At 36.4% G+C, this 14,633-nt stretch overlaps 1 protein-coding gene across 1 annotated transcript in view; it reads left to right on the top strand.

Annotated features, from left to right (window-relative positions):
- Nucleotides 1-1,004: 1,004 nt before the first annotated feature.
- LOC139727632 (putative methyltransferase DDB_G0268948) overlaps nt 1,005-14,633 on the top strand; it is a 22,387-nt gene continuing 8,758 nt past the window's right edge. The window contains exons 1-3 of the mRNA XM_071638612.1: nt 1,005-1,112; nt 3,388-3,548; nt 7,121-7,353. Coding sequence (XP_071494713.1) covers nt 1,005-1,112; nt 3,388-3,548; nt 7,121-7,353 — 502 coding nt within the window. The remainder of the gene's footprint in view (nt 1,113-3,387; nt 3,549-7,120; nt 7,354-14,633) is intronic.

The following is a 14,633-nucleotide window of genomic DNA, read 5'->3' as shown; positions in this document are numbered from 1 at the left end:
ATATATATATATATATATATATATATATATATATATATATAAATTTTTTTGCAATGAAAGATCTGCACATCTATGCATAAAAAAAGAATAAAATGACACCCAGCGTTTGCTGGGTGTGTGAATATCGATCTATCTGTATAGACTACATAATCGACAAAGCAATATAGTTTCTTTACACTCATGTAAAAGGAGATTGAAGCTTTTTCTTGAGCAATTTTATAGTGACAAAGGGGCCCACACTCTACAGGCATCGTCTTTTCAGTGGGTCCGTCCGTTTTTAGCACAGTGCCTAGGTCTTCAGTTTCATTACAAGTTTTGCAATTGTTGTTGTTTACTCTGTTCAATCCACATTGTTTCGATCACATGATTTCTGTCATGGCGTAAGTAAGTGAGATGTGTATTATGTTATTGTCGGAAAAATCGAAATAAATTTGAATTGAATTTGAATTGAATAACATTATTACTTGGCTTTACAGAGTTGAGCAAATAATTTGTTTTTGGTTGTTGTTGTGGTCGTTGTTGTTGTTGTTGTTGTTGTTGTTGCTGTTGTTGTTGTTTTGCAGCCTGTCTGTACTATAATGAAGGATAGTCACAACATCGTTTCAAGTGTATAAAAATAAGAGACTTAGAAAGATGGTGGCTTGATATAACAGATTAAAACTAATACTCTTGGATTATAAAGGGCACTGCTCTTTAAACTGGAGCGCATTGCAGATACTTCAATAAAGAAAAGAAAGACACCCCCACGTATACACATACACACAAACAAACACGATTCAGCTCTCTCATAGAAAAGTGTATGGGAGTGCCAGATTGGCAAGGTAATTGCGCTATAGAAGAAGAAAACCCGATCTGGTCATGGTATGATCGTGAGCAACCAATCAACGACGTGTATCAACATGAGAAGCGTTAAGTTGGCGGGTATAAAAGTTGCGTATTGCCTCATTGACTTCACTCGTTTGGGATTTTTGCTGAACCGGGCACACGTTACCAGCGCTGCCACCATGCAACGATACTTTGAAAATCAAAACATCGCAGACGACTACCTTAGATTTCGGACAGGCTACTCGCCCGCAGTAGTCGACAAAGCGATAAACTTTCTTGCCGAGAAGGTAAGTATGCAGTTTGAGATTCATGGTCTCACATTGTAATGGTCCTTTAATACTTACGCGGCAAGTGAAGCGAATCTTGGATGTTCATAAACTGTTGGTATTCATTTCGAACTTTCCTTGTCAAGATTTCCAAGAAGTTTTTTTTTTTTCTTTCAAATGTTTGTCATTTACTTATGGTAATTGTCACAGTAAAATGTCGAACATTTCGCTTTTTTTTCAACCGCATCATTTTTCAAGTTATATTTCTAATCCTTACGTGGCCAAGGAAGAGAAACGGTTCAGAAACTAAATTTTCCCGAACTTTTGCAAATATCTCTATATCATAGCTGTTTTATTTTCTTTTTCTGAGAGCTACATGTATACTGCTGCAATATCACCTTTGCAGTAAGTGTATTACTCCTATTTGTGTCAAAGTTAACTGTTTACAAGTACGCCTATTAAGAGAAAAAGAAACGATTTAAATACTATCAATATTCAGCTATCATAAAGCGTCATTACAGTGAACAACAGTACGAATTGTCTGAGGGATAAGAACCCGAAATATATACATATGGATTGAATGAAAGCATACAGCATCAGTAGCAAACATCAGAGAGGTTTAGGAAAATCAGTCGATCAGTACAAAGTAAATGTATTGAATTTTAAAGTTTCGTTCCCTTCATGTCTACATATAATTATGAGAAGACTCTTTATTGCTTCTTCTTTCTTTTAGCATTATAACATAACAATTGCTTTATAACTCTTTAAGATGTCAGAGACAATTATATTAACTTCGACATGGTTTCAGTAAATTTCAGTCATTTTTTGCTTCTCCATTTGTACGTAACAGAAAATAAGTACAACCATATCAAACATATTATTCACTAGTCATGAAAAAACAAACAAACAAGATTTCACATTCTGATCATGTGAAATAATACATGAATTTCATTAAAGATCTTTAAATATACAGGTCGGGGAGACCTTTATCAATAAGCAAATCGCTTGACTTGGACAACGGCCTCTGAAAATTATGCCTTGTAACAATAAACGTACAGTATTTTTTTTTAACTAAAGGAACGGAATACACACACGTAGAACAAATAACGTGAAACTTTAAAGTAATTTAAATGTCATTTGACCGAAAATGACAACACATGGTGGAATGTATAATAAAAAGAGGGGAAAAAACGAGAATAAGGGACCCGAATAGGAAGAGAAAAGAGAAGAGAGAGAGAGAGAGAAAAAAAAAGATGAGATACAGCGTTCAGGAGTTGGGAGCTAACAAAAGCGTAATTTCTAATTCGAGTGGTACATCGGGAGCATATTATTATAGTACACGTCAGTGACAATTCAAATAATGAAAAAATACATTTTGTGAAATTCTCTTCATATTTACTTATATCGTAATTGTAGTATTCACTGTAACATCGTAAATTGTCATGGTTGAAGTCCCCCTGTCCAACGATGGCAGTATACCAAATCTTTAAAGATTCCCCTATCGAAGGATTTTCCAGTTTTTCTCAAAATTTTAATTTCGTAACGAAATGAGAGCATTTAGTTACAAAATGCTCATTTAGTCACGAAAAGATTGTATTTCGTTGCGAAATGTTCTTTTCGTTCGGAAATATAGTCATTTTATCGACGAAATTTTCATTTCGTTACGAAATATTAATTTCGTATCCCCAAAATACTGTTATTTTGTTACGAAATGCTGTCACTTGGTTACCAAATGCTGTCACTTCGTTTCGAAATATACTCATTTCTTAACGAAGTCATAATTTTGTCAACGAAATGATTGATTTCTTAACGGTGTCACATTGCGCCCCATAAGATAGAACTTTGGATGTTCAGAGGTGCATGCATGTGTGTCACTATAACAAGCAGTTTCCTCTCGCACGATGCTTCCTCGTTATATACACAGTAAAACTAGTCAATCTTACGTAGTGGTTTGAACCATGTGTGCTAGATTTAAAATTCATATCAATGTGGAAAGTGCCCTTACTTGGCAATAAAGGAACTTTTCGAACTTTCGAGCTCATAATAGGCCCACAGTACCCTCTCCCCCCCCCCCCCCCCCCCCCAACCCGGGATACTGAGCATTGTGCCTATTTTAGACCAAAAAATCTCATAGTCATGTACACCATTGTTCAGTTACCCACATTATCATTGGTTACTTTCCATTTTTTCATCCCAGAATGATTACAGAATTTCACGCAAAACAATCTATTATAAAAACTGGCGTTGAATTATTTCAGCCTGATATTGACATACGCAGTAACACATTTATCCGCAGAAAACCGGTCCCTACGACTTTGCATTCGATGTCGGATGTGGGTCGGGTCAACTCACTCGTCTCCTGGGGGCGCACTTCACCTCCGTGACTGGTATGGACATCAGCCCGGCTCAGATCCAAGCTGCGAAGGCTGCCCAAAATCCGGAAAACGTAACTTTTAGGTAAACGACGTACATTCTGATTTTCGATGTGAAAGACTTCGGGCTCTTGAACAGTAGATTCTGATTTATCCATTACATGCAGCAGAAATACTTTAATATTTCATTGTATTCAATTTGTTGGTTTCTGCAACTTTTCCGTGAACACCATTTTAGAGAAAATGCATATGTAATACGAAATTAATTAACAGGTAGGCCTATGCCTATAAACTCGGACCTTTGTAATGGGGTCGTTTAGGGGCCGAGTTTACTCGTTAGGCCGAGTTTACACACAAATACGGTATATAAACATGAATAAGAAATGTATATTGGATTTTTTGATATCAAATTCGTGTGATGTAATCAGCTGACGATACATTAATTGACAATGTATTTCACTTAAGGGCTTTTTACACTTGTAAATTTTTGCTTAGTCCCGTACCAACGGTGGGGCTAAAGGGAGGGGGGGGGGGGGGCTTAGCCCCTTCGTTAGTACGGGACTATCCTTAGCCCACTTTCTGTTTACACTCGTTTTTGCCAAAGTGGGCTAGCCCCACCGATAATCCCGTACTATCTGGCCCTGCAAAATAGCAGGGGTATATAGCACCGCAATTGCGGTGCCAAGCAAGTGAGTGTAAACAGAACGAAAAAATGATCCTGGGCTAAGCGACGGAGACGGAGTCCGACCCTCACTGACCAATCAGAAACGAGGTAATCAAGTGCTGCCGGTGCGTGCGTGTACGCGTACAGTACACAGCGTAATCATGAATATTCATGTGGTTTGGAAAGTACCGGACTAAGAAATACGAGTGTAAAAAGGTCAATTTTTCCTTAGCCCCGGACAAGAGCTTAGTACGGGACTAATTGGCGAGTGTAAAAAGCTGAAAAAATTGGTACGGGACTAACGATAGTCCTGGGTCAGAGAAAGTCCGGGGTTAAGAAAACACAAGTGTACCGAAAGGGCTTATGTACGCCTAATAAGAACGACTAGAAGTATAGGTACAGGGTGAATTTGGGTCACAAAAAAAAAAAAAGTGATCGGAGGGCCCTTTACATTCATTTCTATGTGTGTGCGTGTGTGTGTTTATTTATGTTTTTGTTCATTGATTATTTGCTTGTTTTGTAAACAAACATTGAATGTAGACTCAGTTTTCCAATGTGATAGAATTCCATGGGGCAGACCGTCCATTAAAAAAACAAAAGTAATGATTTCACGTGTAAAGTCTTCTTCAACATGACAGAAAACAACAACAACAACAATAACAATGACAAGAACAACAGCAACAACTCATATTACTACCGCATTTTCTTCCACTACTACTACTACTACTACTACTACTTTTACTACTACTACTACTACTACTACTACTACTACTACTACTACTATATACTAGATACTACTACAACTACTAAACCTGCATGCTCATGAGACACAGTGTTCGTGTGGAAACAGGATCTATGGAACGTTTTTCTATACACATGTATATAGGGGTGATGAATCGACGCGGCAGATAGTTTATTCAAGGAGGTTGAAGAGATGGAGTAACAATAGCGTTATTCCCTTTGATCTATGTTCGAAGCCGCAGCTCAAAAATATTTGAAGCATGTGCCAAACAGGATCTGCCCGCGCCGATACGACGACAATAATTGACTCGTGTCTCATTGCATAATCACCAGCCACTTTCAAAGGAAGATATGTCTTTGTGATGGTAATTACTTTTCGCTATCCCTTCATATAAAAGGTAGGTGGTACAGACACGACGATGAGCGAACAGAATTGAGGAATAACTGCTGAAATGAAGATGAAAATTACTCGACTGGGCATACCCGGGCACTAATCTGATATACAGTGCATCTATCAATAAAGAATTATACTTGAAGATTATTACTTATTTGTTTCACTTGGGGAAATTAAGTGGAAAAGTGATAAAACCAGCTTTCCAGGATGGTACAGTTTTAAGCATTTTCACATATAATACAGCTCTGATTTACACTTTTGAGCAAATTTCTGAACGGAATTGACTTTTGTTTTACCTGCTTTATTATTAAGTGAAATTTCATTTCATTTCATAAATAAATAAACAAAATATGGCCAACATTATGATAACGTTCAAAATAAATCTTCAGATTGCTCAGCAAGACGGCAGCTTGGAATATCGATCATCAAAGGCACAAGTGCACCTGTTGGAATTCTTTTGTACATCAATAGAAATCTGACAACTGTTTGAATAATTACAGCCAGTTGGAACTCCATGTATAAAACCTCCTTGGTTTATTGTCTCGTTGTGTTTTTTCTTGTTCTTTCTTTCTTTTGTTTTGGAATCAAAAATAGGGGACGAGATGATACAACTCCCAGCCCTCCTTTTTCATGCTAATCCCCGCATGAGTGGATGGTGTATACCGAACAATTTTAAGTATCATTCTTCTGAAATATCACAGGAATCGTGTTACAAGCTAAGAATTGGGAGACTGAACGAGATCCAACATTAGGTCATGACTGTGTGCTGTTGTCCTTATAACTTTGGTTTTCTCTCTATATGTTTAAGGACAATGAGAGTAAAAATAACAACAACAGCAATATACGGGGGGGGGGGAAGATTATTATTCTATTGCGAAACAGAAGTAAAACTCTTCCAGATAGGAGGAGGAAGAAGTAGAAAAACAATACGATGGAATAATTTCACATACCATAAAGGAGTGAGGCCTAACATTCTGGTTTGTAATGTTGAATATATATAATTACAAATCACTTTTGCCCGGCATAACAATTTCAACGAGGCAGCATTCTTTTACATCTTTCTTCATGCGGATATAACGATAGAATTTGACCCACTATGTAAATAGTTTATCAAACATCTGAACCAGTGTGTTTCTAAATATGTTGTATTCCAAAATCATTAATCTTGGGATTACGTTATAAGTGGCATTCATACCAATGTCTACTTGAAGATAGTTCCGTCCAAACCGATCTTTTTCCATAAACTAGATTTTTCGTTCCTTTTGAATAATGCTCTTTGTTATTTCATATAAGTGGTTTCTAATTATCTCGCAAAAAGTAAAAAAACAGAATCCTCATCTCAAAAAAATTACTAACCCTTTGAGGGGCAAGAGCTTATCCTCGAAGTTATCATAACTTTTAAGGATCACCACCTGAACGTAACTATTGAAGCCATGATTCTCCAGAATTAAGAAAAAAACATGAGCAATTCACCATTGTTCTCAAAACCTTGAAAAGTGGGAAATTTTAGTAGTATAGTTTTCAGCGCAAGGGCAGAATATTGTTACAAAGGATTTACGATTGCAACTGACTGACAAATTGCTTATGGTACCAGTATTATAGTTACCATAGTACAATGGTGATCAAGTATCAATGAAAGCATAACTATCACTGTTTTACTATACCTCCTGCTTCGGAAATATAATTAGTTATTTTTCTTTGTAATGAGTCATAATTCTTCTCATTCTTCCCATGGGACTGACATCACTTCACATGGGGAAAAAACAGAAGTAGGAACTGGTCTTTCCAGAACTTTCTCTTTGACGGAAATTTTTAAAGTTTGCGACATCCGTCACCTTCTCATAACCTGTCTTCACAGGGTCGGTCCAGCCGAGAGCTTACCGGTCGACGATGCCTCCGTCGACCTTATCACGTCGGCGATGGCGAGCCACTACTACGACTGGCCCGTCTTCGAGAAGGAGGTCGACCGCGCTCTTAAAGCGAACGGCTGCCTGGCCTTAGCGTATTACGACCTCATCTACCTGGATCATCCAGATAAGGAGACCGAGACGAAGTTGAATACTTGCATTGACAACTATCTGAACTATGTGAGTTAAGTGATGAATCTCAGATAAGTAAGTTACAACGTGTATACAAAATGCGTGTGCCAGACTCATTTGCAACCCTCTAAATTTTCACATGTTAGTCCATTACTTTATGGACTGCACTGGCTCCCAGTACGCCAGAGAATTAAGTTTAAGCTTCTTCTCATTACATTCAAAGTTATTCATGGCTTGGCTCCCTCCTATCTCAGCGAACTTCTCACAATAAAAAACAGCCCAGTTTTATAGACTTCGTAGTTCAAATGACACCATGCTCCTCAGTCATCAACGGTGCAAGACGAAAATTACCTCAGGTGACCGTGCTTTTGTTAGTGCTGCACCAAAACTCTGGAATAACCTCCCTTCCTCAATCAGACATACATCCTCAATCAGACATACATCATCAATCAACAGTTTCAAAAGTCTCCTTAAAACACATCTATTTCATGAAAGTTTCCCATAGTTACAGAATAGTACATTATCTACATGGTTCCCAGATATATATATTTTTATGAATTATGATTATGCAATTATCAGTCCCTTAGTTGTATTTTTTCTGTATATTGTATAATTTTTCAGTTAAGAATTACATTACAAATTGTGTTACTTCTGAATCTGATTTTTTTTAATTACATCTTGTTGTTATGCGCAGTTGCCTATATATGCTTTATAGAAACTGCGCAATATAAATCCACAATTATATATATTATATGGAAATAAGATCCCTTGTCTGCAACTGATCTCGTCCTTTAACCTTTTGTGCGCTTTGAGTGCCAATTACCACAGAAAGTCCCATAGTATTAAACACACTGTCTAAAGTCCCTGGCACAGATAGCGTTAAACTCAGTGTCTTTGCCCCCGCTCCCCCCCCCCCCGACTCTTAAAACTCAACTCTTAAAAAATCAAAAACAAGAAAAAGCAAGCAAACAAACAAACAAACATGATTTTGTTGATTATCATTATGTGCATGGCCGTGCATCAGAAAACCAACAAAAAGTCGCACGCCAAGATCTTACATGAGAATTCAAAGTATATATTATGTGAAGTGGGTTAGCCCATTATGATAATAGCCAAGCTGTAATTTCTCAAAATTTTGGAAAGAGCAATTCTTCTCCTCCCGAATTCTTTTTTAAAATCATAAAATGACTGGATTACTGTGATTTTTGCAGATTTTCTACAATACTTTGGCCCCTTCTCATGTCTTAGAACCCTCTTTAGCCTTCGCCTTTAACTATAAGAATCCTGGAATAGATGGTGCTATACTGCTTTGGAAGTTAGTAATATATAGCATATGCTGCTAGAATGTACAAAACTGTAACTTATGTAAAAATCCCATCATTGTGCATGGTTACTATAGAGTTTTAAACGCTGTTTTTTGTCACATTTATTGCGCAGAGAGCAGCGTGGTGAGGATTATGCACTTGTATTAGCAAATTCTAAATTCCATAGCCTCTTTTCTGGTGAACATTTTCGAGAATGTGTCCATTCTTTCCATTACATATTTAGATGGGTTAGGACACTCCATTCGAAAATCGAGTTATACATCCTATATTTGTATATAAAATATATATTACCTCCTCTATAGGTTTAGGCTATAGATTTTGGTTTGGATTATGGTTGGTCTGCTATTGTCCTAATTAAAAAAAGTATAAAGTTGTATGTTTACACTTGTTATTTATTTATCACACATAGACCACCACCACATCCTTCACTATCACTCCAGCATGCGTTATAACTCTTTATACTGACTGAAGACAACTGACATTGGATTTAAGTGAATGCCACATTATATTATGATCTTACAAATCTGACAGGTTGAAATCATCATTTTGATGTATATCTTAATTATTCTCTTAGTTACTCATACAAGTTATAGATACCTAATGTGGAGGTGAATTAATACTAAACTTCATTTTGTGTTACTCACGGTATACCGTGCGTGGAGTCCATTGTCCGTATTTACAATTCAATGGATGCGCAAGTCATCAAACTAAAACACTTCCAGCGAAACGCGAAACGGGGGGTAGGGGGCGTCTCCATGGGTCAGATCCTCAAATGTTAAACGGCGGCGGCGCTCCAGGCTTGGCTCCCAAAGGGTCAGAGTGTTCGTCGGGGCGTCCGAACTCCATATTGTTCGGGTCTCGGCGTTGAATAGGCAACAGGAACATGGTCGAGATACGATGTAAATCAACGTCTTTTGTCGAAGTCCAAAAGCATCAATATAACTGCTGATGCGGCATCATCTGCTCCCGGGATCAGGAAATCAGAAAATAATCTCAAGCAATCTCAAGTGTACATATGATGAAAATAGGAGCTGCAGTAAGTTGGTACAAAGTCTCAGAAAAGCACCATATTGAAGTTTCACGTTGCCAGACTGATCACTTTGAAATTTTGTAAAGAAGTTATGAAACTTTTAAGACGTTTGGAACATTTCTGCTCCTCTGGATTTCCGAGAAGAAGTCTCAGAAAGGCATCATTCAAAGTTAGAAGGATTTGGGAAACATATACTGCTCCCTTCAGAGTCTGAAGAAAAGTTGAGAAAAGTTGCTCTGAATTAGTGATTTGGGGGGGGGGGCATGACTGCTCCCTTCAGAGTCCAAAGGAGAAATCGCACTCGGTTGTAATTTTCTCTCACCTTCACATCTTATTCACCTCCACCCTAAACAATCTTCATTGATATTAAAACCCTCTCTCTACAACTCATACGCTAATTGGTTAACTTTACAGGTCAGTCACTGATGGTTGTCAAGTACCATTGGTTTATTACATCTTAGGGTGGGCAGAAAGTATAAAACAAATTCTGATTGGTCAAATGTTCTTTGGCTCCGCCTACCTTCCTTCCAGACTCTTCCAAAAAATGATTACTAAGCCACTTGCCTTGAACTGTCCATTGATGCATCTGGTTTATGTACAAACCCTTGAACTGTCCATTGATGCATCTGATTTATTTGATTGATATTGTGATTGGGGTAGAAGTCTGCATAATCTCCCATTTCTTTACTTTCTCTGTCTTTGGGTTTATCTTTATTCTGATCTCAGTCATGAATAATTCCAAGTTTTAGGACAAAGGTCCCTATTTACTCCGAGCTTGGCCGGTCAGTGGCCTAGACTACATTGTTCACACAAGGAAATTAACTTTGTTTTACATTTTGCTAACTGTGTAAATGGGACAACCTGTGGGAGTAAGATGGGGGAATTCACACTGAGACATGATCTTTAGGTGTAGTAACCGACTGAGCTTATAAACACTGTGTGAATGGGCAGTGCCTATATGATTCATAGTTAAGGGGTAGTCTAGTTTCTGACCCCAGTGAAAAGACCGCATAACCTCTGGTGAAAGGGTGCAGAAATAGCTCAAGTCAAATAAATCAAAGAGTGCTTCCAGTTTGTAAATGGGCACAAAGAATGGAATCAACTCAGAGGACTACATAAACTGGTATTTGGTAAAGTCCCTTAGCCAACTGGCTGGGCTACATATATATATATATATATATATATATATATATATATATATATATATATATTGCGTTATGAAAAAGAATATTGCGTTATGAAAAAGAAGAAGTATTACGCGGATCAGATATCCTTTTTTAAGCATGACGTGAGTAAAACTTGGAAAATAATAAACAGTGCTATAAATAAAGAAAATGATAAGTTTTGTATTACAAGAGTTGTTTCTGGTGACAAGGAAATAACAGACCCTGTGATGATTGCAAATACATTTAACCTTTACTTTTCGCAGATTGGACATGATCTTGCCAATAAAATTCCTACTTGTCAAAAGAAATTCTATGAATTTCTTAAATTACCCAACTCAAATTCATTCTTTTTTGATCCGATTATTGGTTATGAAGTAAAAGATATCATTATGAGTTTGGAAAGTAAAAGAAGCTCGGGACCTGATTGTATTGATAACGTTATTTTGAAAAATATAACTGAGAATATTGTTGAACCTTTAACTTACATTTTTAATTTGTCATTAAGCAGTGGTGTTGTTCCGCTACGAATGAAAATTGCTAAAGTAATCCCAATTTATAAGAAAGGTAACAAGGAAGATATTAGCAATTATAGACCAATTTCATTGTTGTCATCATTTTCAAAATTGTTAGAAAAAGTTGTTTATTCTAGACTCCTTAAATTTCTTGATTTTTATGATATCATTTCTGATTCACAATTCGGTTTCCGCAAAGGACATAGCACTTCTCAAGCAATTCTCTCCTTTATTGAAAAAGTAGCCAAAGCAGTAGATAGGGCTCATCACACAGTGGGTGTCTTCCTGGACCTCTCCAAGGCGTTCGATACCATTGATCATAAAATATTACTTCATAAATTATGTCACTACGGTATACGTGGCAAGGCCTTGGAGTGGTTCAGGAGTTACCTCTCTGATCGTAAACAGTACGTATTTCTATCTGGTCAAAACTCCTGCAATCAGTCTGTCACCTGTGGTGTTCCTCAGGGTAGTTTACTGGGACCTCTTTTATTCATTTTGTATATAAATGATATAACAAATGCTTCTAATATTTTATCTTTTATACTTTTTGCTGATGACTCTAATGTTTTTCTTTCTCATTCAGATCCTCATATTTTGGTGGATTTGTTAAATTCTGAATTAAAGAAATTGTTATGTTGGATAAGGTCAAATAAGTTGTCTATAAATCCTCTTAAAACTAAATGTATATCATTTAGTAATACTTTAAATAATCTTCCTGATAATATAAAAATAGATGATATAGTTATAGATGAAGTTGTATCAATGAAGTTCGTGTTTGGTTATTGACAATAAACTTTCATGGAAGTCATATATTGATAGTATTTGTCACACAATATCTCGAAATATTGGTGTTATTAATAGAGTTAAATATTATTTTCCTATTCCCACCCTTTTAATGTTATATTCAGCTTTGATTTTACCTTATTTGTATTATGGCATCATAGCTTGGGGGAACACACATCCAACATATCTCGACAGACTGTCCCGTCTCCAGAAAAAAGCTCTTCGAATAATTTGTCATGTTTCTTGGAGAGCCCACACCGATGTTTTATTTTCTGAAAACAAAATTTTAAAGATAACTGATATTTATTATTATTGTCTTGGCCAATTTATGTATAAACTTTCTAATAATTTGTTGTCGTCTGTCTTCACAAGCATGTTTGCGAGAAACCGCTCGTTCCATAAATATCCGACTCGTCACTCAGATGAATTCCATCTGCCTTTAACTAGAACTATGTTTACACAATCTATATTTACATTTGCTGGACCTAAATATTGGAACAATCTTTCTAACAGTTTAAGGACATCTCCAAGTTTAAGTTCTTTTAAGAGTAATCTGAAGAAAAATATATTGAATAGTTATAAGAATTGTTGATTCTTTATTGGTTGCAAAGAAGTTTAGTGTAAAATCCAACCTTATATATATTCTGTTGAAATTACAGCTAAGCGGCTCCATCCATCCACTACCTCTCGGGTCCTCCTATTTTTTTTTTTTTGTCTTTTATCTTCACTCCACGCATTAAGCTGCTTTCTCTTCCCCCCATCTCTCTCTCTCTCATACACACACACACACACACACACACACTCACACACACACACACACACATACTACTTTGTTTCTCTCCTCTCTTTTCCAGCATGACAGCGACTTGATGTAGGGATTTGTTCAGGGTTTTGTTTCGGATAAGTTAGGTTATAGGTCTTTTTGTCTTAGTTTCTTTGTTTCATCCATTTTCAATGTTTATCAGTCAATCGATCATATAATTTCTTGTATTACGTGTGGGGGGAATGCAGCCTACAAGCTCAGCTTTTTAGCATTCCTCCCCATTTCCAACATTTTCCTATACCTACAAGTTTTCTGTAAATTTATCCTTTACTTTGTATGATGAAATTTATGCACTGTATTCAATTTTTGTAATATATTTATATGTTTTTGTTGGAAATGAAAAATAAATGAATGAATGAATATATATGTATATATATATATATGTATATATATATATATAGTTATATACATATACACATATATATATATACATATATATATATATATATATATACATATATATACAAATATATATGCAAATTGGCATACAAGAGGATTCTTGACTGGCAGGTATAGATTCTACAATGCATTGTCGCAATATATCTCTGAATCATAATCCTGATAATATATAGTAATCATTGTATCAAGACCGGTTCACTAATCCTGGTGTGATAACGAGATACAAGAACCAACTTCACATATTAAAATGAAGCACGCATCTCATTTGCATAATAAATTTTGTAAATATTCTGCCATTTTTCTCAACATATTTCCCCTTAAACAAAGTCTTGCTATCAAACCGTACCTTGGCGTAGTGAAAAATAGACAAGGTATCGGTCAAAGAAAGCGTACATGGTGTGAACAGAGCAAAATCAAGTACTGGAAGCAACCAATTCAGAAAAAAAAAATGAATGACAATATTTGCAATTACGTATGCAAATTGGTATACAAGAGACTACAGAAGCGACAGGCTTCGAGATTCTACAACACATTGCCGCGATATATGAATCTGAATCATTATACATAGTTATCATTAGGCGTTTTCACATCAGCCCGATGTTTCGAAATAGCGCGCTATTTTCTGACTTGGGAAATTGGAAAATATCTCGAGCTTGGATTTTTATCGGGCTGATGTGAAAACGCCTATTATATATCAAAACCTTCCTGGTTGTAATGTAATAATGAGATACAGAGAAAAAAAGCTAATGAAATACCTCAATAATCTAATTTGCATAATGATTTATGGAAATGATTTGCAATTTCTATGCACATTTTCCCTAAAACAAAGTCTTGCTATCAAATTGTACACGTATACCTTGGCGTACTGAAAAACAGGTAAGTTATCGAGCAAACAAGGTGCACGTTATAGTGTCGTCAGAGTCTAGGGTAAATTAAGGACTGGAATCAATCAATAAAGGGGAGCTATCGGATTGGTATTCAGGAGGCCGTATATAGGTTTCGAGATTCCTCAACGCACTGCCGCAATAAATTATAAGAATTCATGTGACCGGGCATCACAAAACCAACAAAAAGTCGCACCTCTTGATTTTTCGTGGGGCCTAAAAAAAGGTGAAACTGGTCAGCTAAGTCAATCTCGACTTTTTCATGATTTCTGAGAGAGCTACTCTTTTTCTACATTATTCCTGGGTTTGGGACCATAAACTGAATGGGAAAGTGTGTTTCAGCAGTTTTTTCTGCAACTTTTTGTTAGGGGTAGAGTATAGTGTGTTCAGGTATGTCTTAGAGGCAA

The sequence above is a fragment of the Diadema antillarum genome, unplaced genomic scaffold (assembly GCF_040938485.1).
Source record: "Diadema antillarum isolate AM-2024a unplaced genomic scaffold, OU_Dant_1.0 seq00000137_RagTag, whole genome shotgun sequence".
Classification (NCBI taxonomy): domain Eukaryota; kingdom Metazoa; phylum Echinodermata; class Echinoidea; order Diadematoida; family Diadematidae; genus Diadema; species Diadema antillarum.
The sequence above is the reverse complement of the archived record's forward strand: the minus strand, read 5'-3'. Positions and strand labels throughout refer to the sequence as shown.